The sequence below is a fragment of the Mucor velutinosus genome, assembly GCF_035048745.1.
Source record: "Mucor velutinosus strain NIH1002 chromosome Unknown tig00001553, whole genome shotgun sequence".
Taxonomy (NCBI): domain Eukaryota; kingdom Fungi; phylum Mucoromycota; class Mucoromycetes; order Mucorales; family Mucoraceae; genus Mucor; species Mucor velutinosus.
In genome coordinates, this window is record NW_027041930.1 from 437,369 (window position 1) to 458,575 (window position 21,207).

At 39.7% G+C, this 21,207-nt stretch overlaps 7 protein-coding genes across 7 annotated transcripts; 2 read left to right on the forward strand and 5 right to left on the reverse strand.

Moving 5' to 3' along the window:
• Positions 1-308: 308 nt before the first annotated feature.
• Positions 309-1,946, reverse strand: ATC70_007487 (uncharacterized protein; the record flags this gene model as incomplete). Its single annotated transcript, XM_064826746.1, has 5 exons — positions 309-1,120; positions 1,176-1,415; positions 1,487-1,594; positions 1,778-1,816; positions 1,883-1,946. The coding sequence occupies 5 exons, from the start codon at positions 1,944-1,946 to the stop codon at positions 309-311; spliced, it is 1,263 nt and encodes a 420-aa protein (XP_064675803.1).
• A 113-nt stretch (positions 1,947-2,059) lies between these two features.
• On the reverse strand, positions 2,060-3,342 carry ATC70_007488 (uncharacterized protein; the record flags this gene model as incomplete). The annotated part of the gene is made up of 6 exons (XM_064826747.1): positions 2,060-2,220; positions 2,269-2,461; positions 2,518-2,828; positions 2,889-3,038; positions 3,094-3,189; positions 3,240-3,342. 6 exons carry the CDS (start codon positions 3,340-3,342, stop codon positions 2,060-2,062), a joined length of 1,014 nt encoding a protein of 337 aa, XP_064675804.1.
• Positions 3,343-10,659: 7,317 nt separating this feature from the next.
• Positions 10,660-11,610, reverse strand: ATC70_007489 (uncharacterized protein; the record flags this gene model as incomplete). The annotated part of the gene is made up of 2 exons (XM_064826748.1): positions 10,660-11,105; positions 11,214-11,610. 2 exons carry the CDS (start codon positions 11,608-11,610, stop codon positions 10,660-10,662), a joined length of 843 nt encoding a protein of 280 aa, XP_064675805.1.
• Positions 11,611-13,278: 1,668 nt separating this feature from the next.
• Positions 13,279-13,755, forward strand: ATC70_007490 (uncharacterized protein; the record flags this gene model as incomplete). Its single annotated transcript, XM_064826749.1, has 2 exons — positions 13,279-13,587; positions 13,651-13,755. 2 exons carry the CDS (start codon positions 13,279-13,281, stop codon positions 13,753-13,755), a joined length of 414 nt encoding a protein of 137 aa, XP_064675806.1.
• A 119-nt stretch (positions 13,756-13,874) lies between these two features.
• On the forward strand, positions 13,875-16,448 carry ATC70_007491 (uncharacterized protein; the record flags this gene model as incomplete). Its single annotated transcript, XM_064826750.1, has 6 exons — positions 13,875-14,342; positions 14,393-14,510; positions 14,575-15,221; positions 15,283-15,670; positions 15,726-16,071; positions 16,133-16,448. 6 exons carry the CDS (start codon positions 13,875-13,877, stop codon positions 16,446-16,448), a joined length of 2,283 nt encoding a protein of 760 aa, XP_064675807.1.
• Positions 16,449-16,613: 165 nt separating this feature from the next.
• Positions 16,614-18,598, reverse strand: ATC70_007492 (uncharacterized protein; the record flags this gene model as incomplete). Its single annotated transcript, XM_064826751.1, has 4 exons — positions 16,614-17,713; positions 17,777-18,226; positions 18,315-18,499; positions 18,561-18,598. 4 exons carry the CDS (start codon positions 18,596-18,598, stop codon positions 16,614-16,616), a joined length of 1,773 nt encoding a protein of 590 aa, XP_064675808.1.
• Positions 18,599-19,710: 1,112 nt separating this feature from the next.
• Positions 19,711-20,984, reverse strand: MEF1 (Elongation factor G, mitochondrial; the record flags this gene model as incomplete). Its single annotated transcript, XM_064826752.1, has 5 exons — positions 19,711-19,806; positions 19,870-20,231; positions 20,288-20,355; positions 20,421-20,592; positions 20,651-20,984. 5 exons carry the CDS (start codon positions 20,982-20,984, stop codon positions 19,711-19,713), a joined length of 1,032 nt encoding a protein of 343 aa, XP_064675809.1.
• Between the last annotated feature and the right edge of the window lie 223 nt (positions 20,985-21,207).

The following is a 21,207-nucleotide window of genomic DNA, read 5'->3' on the forward strand; positions in this document are numbered from 1 at the left end:
AAATTACAATATGAAACAATTGGACTCAAGCTGTGTGTATCTATACTATTCTGCCCAAGAAATCACATCAAGCCTCTCGTTTCACAATGGGATTTGTTGACACCCCACATTGGAATTATGCTTTCGAGAAAATCCGGGGTAGCTTTTCTCTGTGTGATTGGAATGATGGTTTGTAAGCGAGTTGCATGACAAAAGATCACTGTTTCATGCTCACAGGCCGAGGTATTCGCTGATCAAGCACAGATCCTTCATTCATCATGTCTATAAATCACCCAAAAAGAAGCATAGCCAGGTGTAACAGTACCCATTCAAAAATATGGATAAGGTTTATTGTCTTGGTTTAATGCTGCTGAGGTTGTCGTTGAGAAGGACCGTTTTGAACTGTATTGACTCACATCAGATACCACGCTATCTGCATCTATTCCTGCTGCTCGGATGGGCAATGTAGGTGATACAGCCAAATGGGACGTATACGGCTGTTTCTGTCTTGCAGTGACTACAGACAATGATGATGGCGAGGGTTGCTGATGCTGACGAAACAATGGTGCATGCAATGTCGCTACTGTCATGGTCGATTCTCGAGTCGTAGTATTAGGGTCATAAAAGGAGCTCGTGGAAGCCATGGCGGGTATTGGCGGTGGTGGTGGTGATGATGCTGGAAACGACATGCTTTCGAAACTAGGTTTGTCGTGTGGCAGCACCACGGAATCATGATTGTGCGCTGGATCGGTGTTTAGGGATTTAGATGCCGTAGTAGTAGCATTCATTGAAATGGCATTATGATTGTCACCAGCATACGATGTTCGCATTTGTGAGAATGCTTGCGACAAGAAATTGTACTTGGATAGTCGAGCTCCCTGGCTCACCTTTCTCTCAAGCGGCCTGCTTGGTCTAGGCATGGGCGATGTTGAGCTTACACCGCTATCCAGCATGTACTTTTCCACGCTCATTTGTTGTTGTTGTTGTTGGTTGTTGAGAGAATCTGAATAGAGTATGACAGGCGGAGTAGCCGTGCTATCATGTGCTGTATCTTCTACCGCCGTTGAGAGATTGTACCTTTTAATAGTCGAGTCGTTGTTATCAATGTAAAAGCTATTGTTCGAGATCGCATTGTTGGGTTCTATATGCCAATTGTCTTTTGAGAAGGTTGTATCAACGAGTGCCAACAAACATACCTTTGGTAACGGCTGATACTGGATAAGTATGCTTCACATCATCGACACTCGGTGGGATCACAGCCGTAGTAGGGAATTCACGACCAGCGTAAAAATCCCTTGTTTTTCTTTTACGGATACAAAAGAATACAGTAGCCATGATGATGACTATGAGGCCGCTAGCACAACCGCCTATAATAGCGCCAAGATCATTAGAGCTCAATTGGCTCTGATTCCCATTCGTTGTGTTCACGATGGAAGCTAAAAGCACCAAGCAAAATTAATTATACATGTGTAACTATACACAACGATATTACGTAATAAAACCATACCTGTTGTTACAGCAGCACCACTGTTACTACAGGTATTGCAGCCCGTAACGAATATGATTTGAGGTGTTGGCGAGGGTGTTGTAGTGGCTGTAATAGATGCTGGTAGGCCTGAAATGAAACGGCTCGTTAGATTAATGGAGGACGCTTTCGGGATTGTAATTAGCGATGTTGATCCAGGAACAATAGAGACTAAGAATAGATTAAATATATATATATATATTTATATACAACATTAATTTTCATTAATCTCTTTTCTATTTTCTTCTCAATCTCTCTTAATCGCTGGATTACCTGTTGGAGTTACAGTAGGCCCAGTGAGACCTCCTTGTGCTATTTTATACACGTTTAGTTCATATGCCCTTATGTGTCATCTAGGGTGCCGCTTGTGGGATGTACCATGTATCGATTGTACGAGCAAAAGTGCATAGGCCGTCAAAGAAACAGCATTACTCGTTCTCATGGAGTGCTTTATTATTGTATGTGATACTGTAGAATGCAAAAAAGAAAAAGAGAAAGAGGAAAAAAAAAAGAAAAAGAAAAGCTAATTACAATATTAAGCAATGGGTCATTGTGCTACAAGAAGACTTTATATTCGCTGTGGCCTGTTGGGTATATTACGCTCTGTTCAACAAGATCATCCACAACTTTTTCAATAATCTCGCTGCTGTAGTAAAGATTGGAGTATGTGCTACTAGCAACGACAGCTTTGGCAATGTACTCCACACGTATGCCACCTAATAAACGATTAGCCAAAACACTGCATATGAGGCAGAACTACTTACTGAGTTGGTCAGGTAGCTGCTTTGACATTTCCTTGATCGATCTGATAATTACATTTGCGAGATCTTCTTCGTCCACCACATTATATATGTCATCTGAGGTTGTCTTGTAGATGTATCCCGCTTTCAACCACTTGTCTGTTGCTTTATTAAACATGACACTGATGTCTTTTGGCACTATTGGTTTGTTTCTAGGCTACAAGAGAGTGGGTTAGCTAAAACAGACAAGACCACACATGGAAGAGCACTTACAATGCCTCGTAATATTTCCAAAGCCATATTCTCCAATTCCGCATCGTCTCTTGCATCGTTCCAGGAAACTCTTGTTGTTGATCGTGATTTGTAAAATCGCAATAGTGCATCTTCAAATGCCCGCGTATCCAATTTTCTCGCTTGTGAGCTATAGACTAGCTGATCTTCATCATCGACCTGTATTTGCTCCACCAAGTCTTTAGCATGTGATTTCATCTGTGTAGGTAATTCGTAAGGCTTTTCGTATTCCTTTCGAAGCAAGATGGCTTGTACAAAGTGCTGCAATTCTTGATTTGGATCAAATGTTGGATCTGTGCGTTGCATATACTCTGATCAGATGGCATGTCCATATTTCAACAAGGGCTACGTACATATATCGTAAATCACAATCTGCCTTTCATCCTTATAGGTTGAAATCTTTCCAGTAATACGCACAGTTGTGCCAAGCGACAATGGTTTGTAATCCAATTTCTCGGTCGCACTCCAGTAACTACATGTAACGGTTCCAGTACCATCATCCACTATGCACAGCTGTTGAGTATGGCTGGTATCAAGAACTGCATCTCGAATGTCTACCTGTGTAATTGGTTGTATAATTGTTTCTCTCGACAGCTACGATTGTGCCACATATGTCAGCAAGCTTGATTTTGTGCTCAAAGAGTTTATAAACACCTGTATGCGATTTGTTAGATACAGTACTGAAGAGCTATTGCCTTGCATACCAATCAGATCTTCATTTGTCTGCTCAAGATTCAGCAAGTCATGAATAGTCAGTTTGACGTTGGTAAGGAACAGAGGATCCAAACCAAGTAATGCGGCATCCATTGTAGGTTAAACGAGAGAGAGAGAGTGAGAAAGAGAAAAAGATGAAATGTTGGAAAAAACCGAGTCCCTTTTAAATTATGCGCCCAGACATGTTGCGAAAACCTTATGGCCACGTTTGACTCAATCGCATTAGTGACATCTTGACAACTGCAAATTGCACATGTATCACTCCTTGCATCCTTTATTCAATGTACCAAATGCTTGCTCCAAACCACACCACAGTCATTCTTCATAGGCACATCAGAGTCTGATCTTATGTTCAGCCATGTTTGACAACTAACATGACAAATGCTTAAAATTAGTTGATACGATGTTGCCGCAACACTTGGAGTTTGCATAGAATGCGTGTGGTTGCCAATGCTTATATCAAATCCAATCGTAAATCTGAACCAAGATCGAATCTGAAACAAGAAACAAAAGCAGTAGAGGAGATGATAATGTCTGCTGCTGGCAATGCTCAAGTGAACATGCTATTTGAATCTACAAAAGATATCAAATGCTACATTATATTTCGCACCTCGAGCAGGACAACCAAATGAACGGTAGTAAAAGGCGTCAGGAATTTAATATGGGGAGTTCAGTGTTTGAGTATCATCCTCCCTTCTTTCCGTTCCTGAATTTCAGCTTTACTTTTAAATCATCACTGCTACAACGTCCTAAGGTGAAATACCCAAGGGCCAGACTTTTCATTAAAAAAAAAAAAAAAAAAGGCCCTTCAAGACTACATTTCAATCACATCCAATGACTCTGGTAAGCTTGACGCCATGGTGCGCTAGGGCCCTGAACATAGCCAAGCATCGATGCTGCTTCATCATGTCCCAATCAAAAATGAGTCAACCAAGACAAACATTCATTCTAGTAGCCTTCGCATAAAAACCGAAGCTGTAGAAGGCACTGCCGTCTTGAAAATGTTGTCATCAACTTCTTAGTCCGATATGAAGCAAGAAATGAATGTGATAAACCAGTATAATTGATTAACTGTGTGTGTAGCCATTAAGGATCCCTAATGAGAGATATGCCTAGAAATGCTCGATTTGATTTGAAAGGTGATGATGCTGACGATGTACAACCAAAAAAAAAAACAATCAATCGCTGGACTACTATTGTGGATTGTGTGATAAAAAAAAACACCTACCGCAACCATCTCAAACACTATCTGCTACTCCACTCTATGAAGGCAATTAGAACACATTTTGTACATTTTTGGCTAGAACCCGATATAAACGACCCAAAACACAAATGTCGAGCTTGCGAACAAACTTACAACAACCCTGCTGAATATCGCCGGCATTTGAGCCATGTCCATCGTATGCCTATCATAGCTGCAATCGGTGGCAGGCCGAAGAATACGCCATGTTCTGGTAATGATCAAGCCATTCCAACCTCCAGCCCTGACTTGGATGAGATAAATCAGTATTGCAGACCTTGCAACACGTTTTACCAAACAAGGCAGAAATACAGACTTCACAAATCCAACAAGCATGGCAAGTCTTTAATCACAACTGGGTTTTGCCAATCTTGTGATTAAACGTTTCCATCAAAAGAAGCATTTAAAAGACATTGCAAGCATACGTATAAATTGAATAGCAATGACATTCTGAACAATCAGCAAGCACAACTACCGGATCCCTTTGATCCCAACAACTAGTGCAATGTTTGCGGTCTCAAGTCCAAAGATCGTGAAGACCATCGCAGACACTGCCGCCACTGTCATTCAATGGGCCTGCCTCTTGCTCTTCGTGGCCCCAAAGCTGATTTTAGTCTCATGTCTGATATAAATGATAGCAACGATAACTGCAGATCGTGCGATAAAGCATCTCCCTCCAAACTGCACTACTAGACACACATTCCTATGCTTCACAAGCTGAAACCGATAACTATATACAAATCATCCTTACCGGATAGCCATGGTTCTAACAATTAATGTTGCTCTTGTGACAAGACAGAAAAAAAAAAGACGTCTATTTAACTATCATCCTCAAAGAGTTCATTCACTAATGGCACTAAGAAAGATATCAAAGATTCAGTAAATTCAATCTGCTTATAGATCAAATCAATGATAACTCAGTACATATTAACTGTTAGGACTTTCAGATACAAGGGGATACTAATTGTTATATTAGAATTGATGTCAATGCTGCATTTAATTGCAAAAGCGCTAGGTATATGTCTGTAAGAAGGGGAAACAACATCATGGCTGTTAGCTGTAAGTGACACTGCATTTGGTGCTGGTATCACTGAAAACCCCTTTAATTAGCTGTAAGATCAGTATCTAATCAAGCCAATTCTGTATTATGCATCGTGCATGACTAGTGTCCCTAATCATGGCCATCAAGCTCATCTATACCTGAGACACCTTATGTGGGTTATCGGATATACTTTTACAATTTCAGTACCAAAATTTCATCGCAGGAATACCTCATTCAATCCTACATTATAAGCCATAAACAAACAATTAAGTGTAGGCATACTGGCATGCTCCATCATTTAAATTATACGTATACGGATATACAATGTTAACTGAAAATCATGCGAATTCCTGCCAACGATTTGAACAAAACGTGAAAGAACCATGACAGCCCAAACAGAACCATCAGCAGAAAGAAAAAAGGAGGGACAAATACTGTATCAGAGGCCACGTAAACTATGGATCACACAATAGCACAACACAAAGTACATTCAATCTGACGTTTGGTAACACCTACTGAGTGTCATTATATTATTAGTAACTCTAGCATCTATACACTCAGCATTACTTGGCAACAGCGAGTCCTATACCAGTCGAGACATTCATCAACAATCGCACAAAAGCAGCCAGCCATTCCATTATTTGAGCCGTGATACATGATTTGGGAACAAGTTATATCAAACAAAACCAACAACGATGCAACCCCAGTTACAATGATGAATTGCTTTGATATATCATCATGTCTAAACCGGACTGTAAATGCGAGGAAACACCCAGTTCAAGCAGAGGTCGCATCAGATCATAAGCTTTGACATAAAATAGGACTCAGTTAAGATCCCAGTTGTGGTCTGTTCAATATAATAGATTGGATCTATTGCTGTATCATTACCCAAATCAATCCATCCAGCACCTTCAACTTACATCGTACCCCTCGGTTCGAATAGTACGTATATAAACCCTCTCTTTTTTCATTGTAATAACTGGTATTCTTTGCCTTCTGATTAACTCCATACTGTTTTTAAACAATTTATCTCTATTTAAGCCAAGATTAAATATTTTCACCCTCTGTTACTGTTGAGCAAAGAAGAAACTAAATTGCGTCTTTCTGAATACCCTTTTATTACAAACGTAAATTCAAAATAAATGGCAGATCAACAGAAAATCAATTAGTTGTAAACCTTTGTTGATTCAACCCCTCAGCCAATCAAATTACTCGAAAACTCCGCTGACTTAAAAAAAAATTTGCGAGGGTTTCCCCCTGTTTTGATGTAAGGCAAAATTTTAAGCTCCGCTATATATAGCAATATAGCTGTTACTATCATCAAATTTTCCTCAGGTGCTAGAGCATGCCTTACTTACACCACCTAGCTTTAAATTCTGGCATTGAGACCCTCAATCATCACTAAAGTAAGTAGTGATAACCAAGTGGAGGCGGCCTATCTACCTCCTAGCCTCGGATAGAGTCTTGTTGAGCTTCAGGGATAGGCACATCCACACAACGTAAAAAAAGGTATGCTTCAAAGAAACATGATAATAATAAAAGAAAGAAAAAAAGAACATACTACTATAAGAGTATAGTGGTATGTAGGTAATAAAGGGATACTCACACAAAGCGAGTCAAAGAAAAGTATAACAAACACAACAACAGAGACGTTCAGAACAGCTCATTGTCGTTGCAACAAAAATGCATACATGAGCAACATGCATGGTAATAGTTGGATGTAAAGCAACACAACCAACAAAAGAAGAAGAAAAACGCAACAAAGTAAACATCATGAATGCATTATCATGAGAAAGGAAGCAACAATACAAACGTTCAAAGAAGTTTTATATCATTGCGACCAGAAGAAAGAAGATATTTACCACTTACCACCGCCGTAGATAGACCAGAGGATACGCAATCACCGAATATAGACCAGAGAACGAGCATGTACCAAAGACAGTAGACCAGGAAAGACCATATTAACAGCAGCAGCAGCAGCAGCAGCAGCAGCAACACCAGCACCATAGACAGACTAAAGAACGAGCGGCACCAGAGAACGAGCGACACCAGAGAACGAGCATGCACCAAAAACAGTACACCATGAAAGACCCGATTAACAGCAGCAGCAACATCAACAGCAATACCAGCACCATAAAAAAACCAAATAACGAACGACACCAAGCAGATACCAGACAAAGACCAAAGAAGCAGACAACGGAGATAGCAGAAAAGGAATGGCAGCAGCACCCACGTCGAACAGGCAAAAAAAGTATCGAAACAACCTAACAAAGAAATTAAATTAGTGTCAATTATATGCCCTCCAGTGCTCGTTATCGAATGGTACATAATATATTCCACTTCAAAGAAGCAGTATCAAGTTCTTCCAACAGTACAAGGCATAATTATTGGAAGCTAGAGTGTTATTATTGATCAAACGGTGTCCAAAACTACCATGGTTTGATACTAAAACGCGTTTTGCAAAAAGGGTAAAAAACGGGGGCATGGAAAAATGAGAGGGCACCCTATCCGACGTCACGACCAGTAGATTTGGTCTCAGTCGTCATGTACCGTAGCAGCCGTAATTGCGGCAATTTAATTTGAATTCGTGTAGTGGGTATTTTCGTGTTCAAACTTGACCTGATCTGACATCCTTTAAACGTTTTTGCCAAACTTGTCTATGAAAATTGTCGTTGTTATACCCAACTTTCTAATGCATCTTTAGAGAAGTAAAGAAGCCGCATCGAATGATGCTAGTTTTATGCAGCTTTTAAACTGCAAATAACGAGCAATTCCCAAAGATATGAAAACAGATTTTCTGTGAATATGTCAAAATTTAGCATATGAATGATTCATAAAAGAAGCTTTCAATGTTGTATCTCATCTTTACGATCAATTTGATCTAATATGTATCTTACGAAAAGTCTTTATTTTTAGGGTGAAAAACGCGATCGTATGATTTTCAAGAATTTTCCCTTGCTAGTACTCATGTGAAAACGAGGATTTTCATGGATTTGCAATGACCCAAAAATTTTTGAGATAAGGCATCAGGAAGTAAAGCGTGGCCAAGAGGAGGCGTATGTTGCTATTCCAAGCACTCAAAACGCTTTGTGGCATGAGTTACTCGTGCTTGAAAATGTCTAGATTTGGGCAGAACCTGGCCAAAAAAAACAAGACGTACTACGTTTTGTTGCCAGGGAAGTAAGTAAATTACAGTTCTATTTGATGACCCTGGTATTCTGCATTGTACAGAACTTAGTTTCCAAGTGACGGATGCTTTTATTCTAATTCTCAGTGTCATATCGTTCTTTTTGAAATGTGAAAATATTATAATTTCATCACTTGATCGTCAATGGTATTATGTAAATTTGAATCCCACAACTAGCTCAGGTTGTACGAGAAGCTTATTGGGTTAGCAAGACACTTTTGATGGTTATTATCCACAACAGAAGAAATGCCATATCTAACCGTGAAACTAAACTTAAAGTTTATCTACGATGTTCAACACTCATATTTAAGGAGAAATGGCTGAATCCAGGCTGGCTGAGTCGGTGTCAGCAAAACGGGGGGGGGAGCAAACCACGAAGCTCTGTTCAAACTCGAGCAAATACAAATTTATGATACTTACATATTTTGTAATACAAGATTAGACACCAGGTAATTGTAGTGAACTTGGATTTAAATAATTTCACGAATCTACACTGCCGAAAAGGTCAGCTCCATCCAAATTGTCTAAAACCAATCGCTCGAAGCTAGCTTTTCTTAGAGTGACCCGCTTCAGGCATTGCTATCAGTTATGCCACGCCCTAAATTTTTACCATAATAGACTTGAGCACCTCGTAGACGTTTCCGTAATGTTATATGAAAAAAACGTATTCTGATACTGTAAGCAAAGATTTGAGCGCTAAAAAAGTGATTTTGCAAGGAAGCATTGCAGATACTTAGACGCGGTCTCATTTTGTAGAGCAAACAAAAAGAGGAGCAAAAATTAATTAATAGAGAAAGTAGGTTGAATTGGCAGTTTTACAAATACTAGCGTCAAAACGCTGCTCTTCTATTTTGATTTTATTATAATTGTTGTGCCAGAAGGGTTACAACTGTCTATAAAGATTAAGGTATTCTTGATGGGTAGATATGTCTGTGTTGTGCAACAACATGGACAAGCTATGATAAGTGAAGTGCATCTCAGCTATCTAAATACTGAGGTTCACCAGATGTGATAAGCGTTGTACAAGATAAATTGCTACTTTGGCATTCAGAACTTAGTATAAATAGAATAACTCTTGTCTTCATCAATAAATCTTTAGTTTTTGTGTCTGATCTTATTCAAATAAGTCTTTTCTTGTTTTTATAATATCGAACATTTTTTATAATAAGCTACAAATAATAATCCTTTTATTCTTTGTGCTTAACAATAATAATAATACTTTATTCGCTTACTTAATTGAAGACTACAGAATCATTGAGAATCGTCCGGCGGTTGCCGGCAATACTCTTAAAGCAAGCTTATAATAACCCTGAACTGAAGTCGTTAGCATGCTTATTACGCTTCTTGTAAAAACTGTGTCAGTTTATTGGTCAAAAGCGTTAAAAATGCGCAGCAGTGTAACTGTGAGCCCTTGCAGAACTACTATAAAGCAAGCTATAGACAAGCATTTCTGGGTACAGTGCTTTCTACCACCTTCTCTATCAGCTGATATATGTAATTAAGAGGTCATATTTTGGGAATATCGCAAATTTTCTGTTTAAAATGGGCGACATACGAAACTTTACCTTTCCATCGTTCCAACAACATACTATAATACTCCACCGCGACACGTAAGTTGTGCTTTTTTCATAGTACTACACCGGCTTCACACGTAGGTTATTGGTATATATGATTTTGTGCTGGCAACCAAAAAACGGGAGCTTCTTGGGGCATCAGGCACACGACGTACTGTAGGGGAAAAACTGTCCCGTTCGTTTAAAAATTTGTCTTTCTGCATTAGTTTTTAGTCATTTCTTTGTATAGAAAGTCGAGATATATATCGTTTGAATGAGAGAAGGTAGTACTATCTGTACATAATTACGACTTTTTCAAAAATTGAAAGCGAATGATTTTATTGTTAAAAATTAAACATAGAAAAATGTACATTTTATTATAAAATCATTAATAGTGAGTTGAACCACCTTTGCTCTTGATGAGAGCCTTGATTCGGGCAGGCATACTATCAATATATTTTTGGCACTCTTTTTCTGTTATTTTGTACCATTCTATGTTAATACGCCGCTCTAGTTCTTCTTTTGTAGAAGGTCTAGTGGAACACTTATTAAGACGAATCTTTGGGAGATACCAGACATGTTCAATGGGATTAAGATCGGGACTTTGGGGCGGCCAATCCATAATTTCGTCTAGGTTAAACCCATTTTCGGTGAACCATCGCTTAGTAATGCCCGAGGTATGCGGCGTTGCTCTGTCTTGTTGAAATTGCACATCAAATGGTGTCTTCCCAAAGTGCTCAAGAGTGTCGTCCAATGATGTCTTGAAAATATCGACATACAAGTCCGAGTTTATTGAGCCTTCGATAATGGTAGTACCATAACCAGGCTCCTCCGCTGTTATGCAACTTCAGAACATGACTCCACCGTCATTTCCCTGCACTTGAGACTTGACTTGATACGGCTGCATGGTTCGGCCACCATTCGTCCGATAAAAAGAATTACCATCTGAGCCCCAAAGGTTTATTCTTGTTCCATCCGAAAACACCCAACGACGCCAATCAGCAATAGTAAGATGCCTATGCTTTTTATCCCACGCCAATCGAAGCCGTTTGTTTGTCTTGCTAACAAAATTGATCTTTGCTTTTCTTAGAGATTTAAGATCATTTCTTCTCAATGACTTGCGGATGCCAGTAATTGACATATCTTGACCCATCAATCTTAAACTTTTTTGCGCTGCTCCGGGACTATCTAAAGTACCTGATCGAAGTCCTCTTGACACTAGGGATATAGTTTTAGCACCAAGTTTTCTCGGTCTTCCGTCAACAGGTATAGCAAGGTCAAGGCAAGAGAGTTTTCTGAGCCTTCTTGTAAGAGTACAGTTACCGACTCCTGGATACATATTTTTTTATCTTTGAGAACGAAAGACCACGTTGGAGTAAAGATTGGAGAGTGTTGCGCAAATCTTGTATTAAACGAGCAGGCATAATGAAAGTTTTGAAAAAAAATATGAAAGCAAAGAAATAAAGAGAAAAAATATGAGAAAACTAGCTTCTTTTACACTTTTAAAATGCTCCTGGAGTATTAAATAACCTGAGCATACTGCGGGTAGTTTTTTAGGTCTCTCCAATACGTTTATTGGAAGTAAAGATATCAACGATTTTATATCGTCTAGAACTACCCACCTAACAGTTTTGACACTTCCCACTTTGGCTGGTTATACTGGGAAAAAGTATAGTCTAACCATAAGTTTTTTATGCTTCTGTAATTCCTGTTAGCTGTTCTGTCGAACGCAATATGGGAGGTATTTTCTTTTTGAGTTTTGGCAATACACTGGGTAAAAGTCAAGATTATTTGAACGAACGGGACAGTTTTTCCCCCTACAGTAGCAGCATGTTTTTAGAAACCTCAAACTGCGATATTCTGATATGGGGTAAACCTTTTATTCTCTTGTTATTGAGATTGGATGAACGTAGAATAAAATTGTCAGAAGACCCCAAAGGAAATTATGTAAACCGTTTTCATGGTAGATTTCCAAGAAAAGATTAAAATTGAAAGTAACTTTTGGTTTTGGTTTCGTGGTGCCACACTGAAACAAACCTTTGCCTCGCTGTATAGGTCATAGTTAGATAAATAACTGGGCACTTCTAGACTCTGTAAGGTGCGGTGAATGTTGTTGATTTCTTATTAAGTACTCGTCGGAAGACGCTGTGTAATAATGAAGTGTAGAAGTGCTAAATTTAGAATATCTCCTTCCATTACTAGTGCTTCAGTACTGTGAACGTAGAATGACTTCCTCTTCTTGATGGATTTCCCAATTAAGGACGGCGTTTCTGTGTGTAATAATTAGCTCGATACACACAGAATCATCGTCTCAGATCGAATGTCGTATAAACACCAGCAGGTCAGGAGGTTTGCACAATGTTTAATGATGACACAACCATCATAAATGCCCACGACCCTGGTCAATTTATTATTGTCTAAACCTCAATCATTGGCCACGGAGGCATGTTACCATCAAGAAGACAAATAATAACAACATCTTCTATTGCTATACTCATCATTACACGAATTTGGATCATCGGTCCTCCTACAGAAGATAGCAGCAAATGCTTCTTGATATCTCATATCTGGCCGCCGATATTACGTTCCGTAGTATTAGCACTTGTTACGCTCGAGGATTCGCTGACCACAGTCCAGCTTCACTAATCTTCTGCGGTTTGTATACTTACGTGTTTATAAACTCTATTCATCTACGCGTAGTAGTACTTCTGGCAAAAATTGCCTATAAGAAACTAAAGAAATTTTCAAGGTGTCTGGTGTTTTCGGCATATGATTGTCTGATGTCTCCCCCCTATTATCAAAGTAAAACACTACAAATCATGTCACTTGGACAACTTTTCCTTGGATTACTGAACCTGTGAGAATGCTCTAAAAGAATCGGTCTTGCAATCTTGTAGACAATCGTCAACATTTTATCCACGACAATGGATTTGCAACTTTATCGGGCATCAAATACACGCTAAAATAAAAACTGCTTTTGCACATTTATTCAACTTTTTACCAAACAATGTATTCACAAAGATTGAAATCCTCCCAAACGTACCCAGATATTGCGGATAGCGTTCTAAAGTCAATTTATATACCTGTGATATCACAACGAGTGAGAGATCAATATGTCAGACCTGACTCCATACACATGTATATACCACCAGAGCTCAATTACGACAGTGACGAGGACAGTAAACTTGAAGCAGCAAGGGAGAAATTAAAATCGAAATACAAAGACATGCGTATCGAGAAAGTGACCAGAAGATTCAAAAATGCCACTGGGCAGGTCAAGTATGCTGTGATTTGGATGAATAATCCCATTGAAGAGGTAAAGGAGTGGACGAAATTCAACCGTGAGCACTGCTTCTAATTCTTACCCCATACTGCATAGATGGTGCCATCAAAGGCATTACAAGATCATAAAGATTGGGACCTTGTGGAGCATTTCGAATATCAACAGGCGATTAGAGCCGCAAAAAAAGACAAGATTTACTAAATAATTTTTTGACATGTTGCTTTAACACTTGTCACTTTCAAGAGACGCCTATTATTTTTTTTTTTTTTTTTTTTTTTCATGATTTCAAATTAATTCTTTATTACATCTAAACAAAAAACATGTCTATGAATATCCTGAATAAAATAGCGAATCAAAAGATCAATAAACTGATCCCAGATGAACTCTTGACGGTACAATCATTTGGCATATCCATATTCAATGGCCATGAATTACCAAACAGACGGAAACTCGACGAGTTCTTGGTCGATTTTCACGATGAATCCTCGACTGGCATGTTTGACGACGACGCAATGGAAGCAAACGATGACGAGGAAGCTGATTACCAAGACATAGCGACAATGCAAGCCATGAATGAAATCAATTTCAGTCTTGATGCCAAATACCGGAAGGTTATGAAAGCGCATCAGTTTGAAGGTCTTCAGTTTATGTGGGATCGCGTGTATAAAAAGAAGCAAGGCTGCTTGCTAGCTCATTCGATGGGACTTGGTAAATCACTACAAACAATCGCTCTATTGACTACCATGTATCAATATTTGAAACGATATCCATCCTCCAAGTTTCCAACGGTAATTCCTCCTTGAGCGTCAATATGGATGATATTAATTTTATCGATCAGGGCAATCGAGTACTGATCATTGCACCGCTCATTACCTTGACAAATTGGGTCAACGAGTTTTCGAAATGGTCAATTAGTGATTCGCAAAATGTCATAGGAGAAGTGTTTAATATAGCAGGTTTGTACCTATGGCCACTGATGTATGCAAACGGCTATTGACTGTGGCTACGGCGTGTGTGTAGAGGTTGGATCTTCGGCTCGTATGCGATATCTGAAATATTGGTATGTGCAGGGAGGTATCATGCTTATCAATTATGATCAATACCGAGCGTTATTGAGCAAAAAGGACGAAAAAGGGAAGGAAGACTACTTCAAAATGTTGGTAAACCCTGGTGCAGATGTTATTATACTGGATGAAGGACATCGCATAAAGAACTCGACAACACACATATCCACACTGATCAATCAAGTCAGGACTCGTTCCAGGATTTGTTTGACAGGCTATCCGCTGCAGAACCACTTGTCTGAATACTACGATATGATCAATTTCATCGCCCCCAACTTGCTTGGAAGTCCCGATAAGTTCAAAAGCTATTTCAGCAACATTATCGAAAGATGTTATGTCGATTCTAGCAAAAATACTAAGCATCAAGCAGCCATGAAAATGTACGTTCTTCAAATCCTCACAGATTCTGTAACACATCGACGAAACGAAACAATACTCTCGCTTGATTTGCCACCAAAAACAGAATACGTTGTTCGCTTCAAGATGAATTCAGTGCAATTTGAAGGATATCAAGAGCTGATTAAAGTGATATCTGTTGAGGCACCGCTTGTCGGTTTATTGGCGTTGAGGGCAATGTGTAATCATCCCAAGATCTTTCAATCAGTAAGTGTCCTTGACTTGCTGGGTATGGCATATGGAGTGTAACCTATTTTTATCATGGTAGTTATTGAAGCATCGACAGGAAAAAGAGAGAAATGAAAAACTTAGTAAGGGACGACAGACGCAAGCAGCAACAGAAGAAGGTGATGACTCTGTTTCAATCAATGAAGATGAGATAATGGAAGAAATTAGTAGTGTACCAGCAGGTGCTGTAGATGGCGCTTTACAAAATCAAGAGACCTTTGATTCAGACATTGTTGAGGATAACGAACAAGATGTGTTTGAGAAATGGTTGGCTCTTGGTTTCCACTTTGCAATCGAATACCTTGAAAAAGCTGATATTGAATCATGGAAGGCTTCCGGGAAAATGTCGTTTATTGTGGATTTAGTCAAAGAATGTCAAATTGTCAAGGATAAAGTGGTGCTTGTATCTCATAGTATTGCATGCTTGGGTAAGTATGAATTGTATTATTGCTGTCTGACTATACTGAATATCATGTTGTATAGATTATGTGCAAAAGTTGTTGCCCGTGTTTGGATCTAAATTATGCAGAATCGATGGTACAACTCCTGGATCAGAGCGACAAACTATAGTAGATAGATTTCAGTCCGATGAAAGTTACAGTGTCATGCTGCTGTCTGCCAAGGCTGCTGCTATCGGCATTAATCTCACCGCTGCCAACCGTGTTGTGCTCATAGATCAAGATTGGAATCCTCTCTATGATGAACAGAGTATTGGCCGCATATTTCGTTATGGTCAGACTAAACCAGTGTTTGTGTACAGATTGATAACATCGTCTACCATTGAAGAAAGAATCTTTACTCAAAGTATCCACAAGAGGAGTATTTCAAGGTAAGAAGGGGGGATACACAGGACGATATCTGCAATGCCAACTCACTCGCACTGACATTAGACGAGTCATTGACAACAAAGCATCTTTGGCTATCGCCAAAAACGATCTTACCAAATACTACACTTTGCCATCAGAGGATATTGAATTGATCTCGTTGGATGACACAAGTGAAGATATCAAAAAGGACGGCATTTCATACAAGGTATTGACTGAAAATGCTGCATGTATCTCTGGATTTGAAGCGCACGACCAAACCTTGGTTGACGCTAATGGTGAAACAACCTTGTTTACCATCAACAATCCGGACGACAGAGCGGTTGCAAAAGAAGAAGCTCGTTTTCTGCTTCGTGAATACAAAGAAACCCAACGCAAGTAGCTCCAGATATACCTAATGACTCTGCGTGCTATAACGTGCAGCTGCATGTTTATTATCGCAAAATCATAAAATAAAAAGATATTAAGAGAATGGTATTCGGTTCAGAGAAAGAAAGGGTTAAAAAGAAATATACAAATGATTGGAGATCAAGCAGATATAGTGAATTTACAAAGGTTTGCGAATGCAGGTTTCATTGTGATGGTGATGATGGTCATGATAATCCTCCTCAGACTCACTCAAGGCACCGCCCAATCTTCGTAACTCTGCATCCTTAATTCTCTTTTTCTTTTCGCGTTGTCTCTTGTAATAACCATTCTTTCTCTTTGCATCTTCATAACCGAGCATCAAGATATCGTACTGACAGAAGAGACAAATCCAGTCATCCGATGAAATGGGATTCTCAAACAGTGTGATATCTGACGATAAAAATCCGCCTGGCGCTATTTCCTCTCTATTCGACTTCTTCCTGGAAGCTTTCTTCTTATTCTTGGTAGTGGTAGTAGTGTTGTTATTAGTCTTTTTGGTATATGTGGATGGAGAAGATGAGCTTGGCTGTGGAGGAGGTGGTGGTAATGACTGCACTTTGCCCCCCTTTTTTTTAGGAACCGATTTTTTGATGGCGAGTGTAGATGCTGATCTTACAGTGGTAGTGGAGAGTACGGCTGCGGCTGCTACAGTGGGCGAGGGGATGGATGACTTGACGGAAGTAGCTGGCGTGGATAGAGCACTAGTAGCGGGTGGTGGTGGCGGGGATGTCTGTTGTGCAGACGAGTAGCGTTGATTTACTGCCATTTCTTTCTTTAAGGGAGATCCAAAGCGAACGGTCGATTTCTTCTTATCCAGAGCATAGAATTCATGGTTACTGAATTCAGCCACTTCTGCCGTGGTGCCGAAATGATCCTTCCAATTTCTCTCTTTTCGTTTGTTGTCCACGACGGGATGCTGGACGATACTCGCATCGTTTGGTGATGATTTCAGTTTCTTTGAGTTGTCTCGTTGATCTGCCGTTTCATTCACTGCTGGTATATTAAATATTTTGGTGCTGTTGCAGTTAGTGCTGCTATGATTGCTGTTGGTGGAGCTCTTTGATTTGTTGGAATCACTGTCGCTATCACTGGATCTCTTCCAACGAGGCTTTGGCATAGGTAGGATCTTGCGATGCGCAATGTGATGATGGTAGTCAGTGGCATTTGCAGTTTGATTTCGCTGCTGCTGCTGATTTTCCTGAAAGAACTCCAAATCTTCTTCTTCTGCATAATAGTCCACTGCATGTATTGATCCCTGTTAGTTCATTACTACTCACTTTTTTCACATAAGGATCATCATACCATAATTATGGTTCTTTTGTGGTATGTTGGCTGAAAACGAAAACTTAAACTCGGGAGATGGAGACCAGTTGTTGTTGCTCCTGCTTGATGATTGCGATGCTGGTGAAGGCGGTGGTGGTGGAGGAGAAGCGATAGATAGCATCTTGTTTCTACTGTTGGTCTTACCTGTACCAAAGTTAAAGTTGAATGAGGATGTCTCATCAGATACTTTGTGGTTTCGCATCATTGCTATAAGCTGTTCCATTTCAACTGGTTCGTCGTCTTCTTCGTCTTCTTCGTCCTCGTCCTCGTCTTCTTCCTCTGAAATGTCTTTTGGTTTTGGTCGAATCCTCGGTGATTTGATCAATTTTGGAGAGTTGATGATGGAATTGTTCTTCAGGTTGTCTGGAAAATGGAATAAATGGTATGCTGACCAAGCTCTTTTGGGTATTTTAATCTTGGTAGTTATGTCTACAAAAAGCCAAGATGATGAGGAAATGGACAAAATCAAAAAAGCACCTTGTTGGGCTCTTTGCCGGTATTTGATCAAAGTACTTACCCGTAACATTATGTTGTTCGTTGATATTGTGGTCTTGGTTTAATACAGTTGTTTCGATAATAGAGGAAGACATAGAAGGTTCGTCAGTTATTGAGGGGAACTCCTCACTCTTCATATTAGGAAGTCTCCTGTGCGAGTTGATATCAAGCGGAGCCTCAGTGACGTCGTCCAGACCTCTTCCCCTCCTATCCACATTGTATCATGCTGTCAAATTTATGCTACACGAATTGATAGGTATCTACAAACCTCTTGTCGAACGACAGTGTAGACAGTACAACTCCCATTCTGCGCTATACTGGCCCAAATGCTTGATTTTGGCCCTGTAATTTAATCGATGTTACTTGTCTGTTATCTAAATGTGGACGGCTCGTGTGTCAGAGATCAGTAAAAGAAAAAAGTTGAGAGATGATGCGTAATTCTTGATGCTCGATTACCAGCTGTTGGTTTCCAGAGTAAAATAAACGAAAGAGAGAGGAGAGTAGAGACAAACCAAGTTGATCTGTTTGAAATAGCATGAAATAGAAAGTCAGATGTTGACTTTTTTTCTGATTCGAATAAACTTTGTATATAAATTCGTGATAAATAAATCTTGCGTTCATTGTTTGTACCTGGTAGAGTGATATTGCATTAAGAGATGGATTGAGATTATGGCTGTCTGTTTGTTTTATTGCTACAAACACAATACTGCGGTCAGGTTGTTCTTCAAAAGCAACGGATTATGCTTTTTTTGTTTGAAAGCAAGTTGTCCAATTATACTTTTGTTGGTAGCTCTAAGCCAATCAAGATGTTGCCCTTAACCTAGTCGTGTATGAAGCTAGTTGTTGATTGTAATGTGCTTTCATTCAATTTACTATAAAAGTTGGAGCGAAGAAAGTCGATGCTTAATGGTGGCAATGTTAGGAGATGTACCATACTAATCTATGTGTGTGTGATTAGACATTAGTATCAATATCGAGCCTTGATCCGACTTCCCGGGTTCGAAGCGTGTGTTAGGCAATTTCAATGTAAAAGTGTAATCGGAAGCAATAAAAGACAAAATAGCTGTTGCCAAAGATATATTCTCCATATAAAATCAATCTTTTGCTATGTATACGGAATCATCCTGGTATTTCAATAGTGGAATGTTTCAACATGATCTAAGGTTCCCAACATCCATAGCCATTGCGAGCATATCTATCCCCAACTTTTGTAGGATTCAAAGTAGAGAAACTGACATTTGACCGGGTTTTGGCATTTGTATAATTCAGCACTTGTCTCATCACATGCCCCACTTTCAGACAGCCTTCATCTCCACCATTGCGTGAAATTTTGTTTGATGGAGTTTTATTTGGTAGTAAATAGCACAATATTAAACAACAATATACAAAGTGTATCACGACTGTTATCAAACAGTAGTCTACCAACGAACCCAAGTGTCTCTAAATTGATCAGCAAAAGATCGCATCTCACTGGAGCAATCGCTCTGAGAACGCTTTTCCAATGCTGCAGGCAACTAATTGCAATAAAAATAACATTCAGCACATTATACAATAGCATCACCAGGGCCCAACTTTACCTCCTTTGTAAGATGTTGAATACGGGTTTTATGGCTTGGATGTGTACTAGCAAATTGAGGAATATCCACCTCGCCAACAGCCTCCATTCTCTTCCAAACATTGATTGCCTCTCTTGGATCGAAGCAAGCCAATGCCATCAACTGCAAGCCAATATCATCTGCTTCAGTCTCACATTTTCTTGAAAATGGTTTCATCATCAAAAAGTTCAGCGAGAAACGGTTAAATACAAATGATGGATCGATGCCCAGGAATGCGAGTGTGAATTGTAGAGCCAACAGTAGTTTGGCAAAGCTGAGCTTCTCAGCACTATGTCTGGCCAATTGATGCGAAATCTCATGGCCCAGAACAGCGGCCATACCGTCTATGAATCTGTCAAAGCTCTGTGCGCATGAACGACCTTCCGCCCTCTAAATTTACCTTCATTTTTAACGATGGGCAGAATACCAGTAAACACAAACACCTTTCCGCCCGGTAAAACAAAAGCACTTGATTTCCGTACAGTATGAGTCATCCGCACCCGTAACATCCATCGTTGATATAACAAACTTACTTTCTCTCGGGCGAATCAACCACATAAAACTCCCACTTCATGTTTTCCATGCCGGATACCTGTACCAGTCGCTTCGCTACTCGCTTGACAAACAAGGTATAGGGATGATTAGCAGGCAGGATTCGTCTACCAAACTGGTGCATCACTTCGTTGTAAGCTTCTATAGCCATCGCTAATCAAACGGGCTGTCAATACAACTCTGGTTCCTATTTTCATTGCTTATCCCATACCTTCTTCTTGTCGAGGCGTCACATTGATGAACCGAGTTCTACCACTGATGGGCACTTTCTCCAGGTGACTTACATAATAACCTCCATAAATAACTGTGCCAGTACCAACAAAGACCCACACTCTCTTTGACATGTAAAGTGGAACTTTTTGATTGTGTTGAAAGCGATTGTATCCATCTGACATTTGGGTAGGCGGTCTATATCTGATAGGCGGGAAACGCGATGGCGTTGCGTACGTTCGAGTTTGTCTAAACACCTGTCGAGCCGCGATTGGCATGGATGGCTTGACGTGCCGTAAGAAAGCATTCCTGCAAAAGCCAAACGCTGCCGCCATGTTGAGTCAAGAAAAAAAAAAGTGTGGAGAAACAGAAAAAGGATGAGATGAACCATTACTACGGTTAAATAATGCGTCTTGGGTTGTGTGTACGGTGCACAACCATGTACGTCACACAAAAACATGTTAATGTTGAAGACAATTGACCTTGTGTTTGCATCATAGATCAGCAGTAATGTCTTGAGCTAGTAAGCGTAGCTATCAAACGTTGAAAAGACATGAT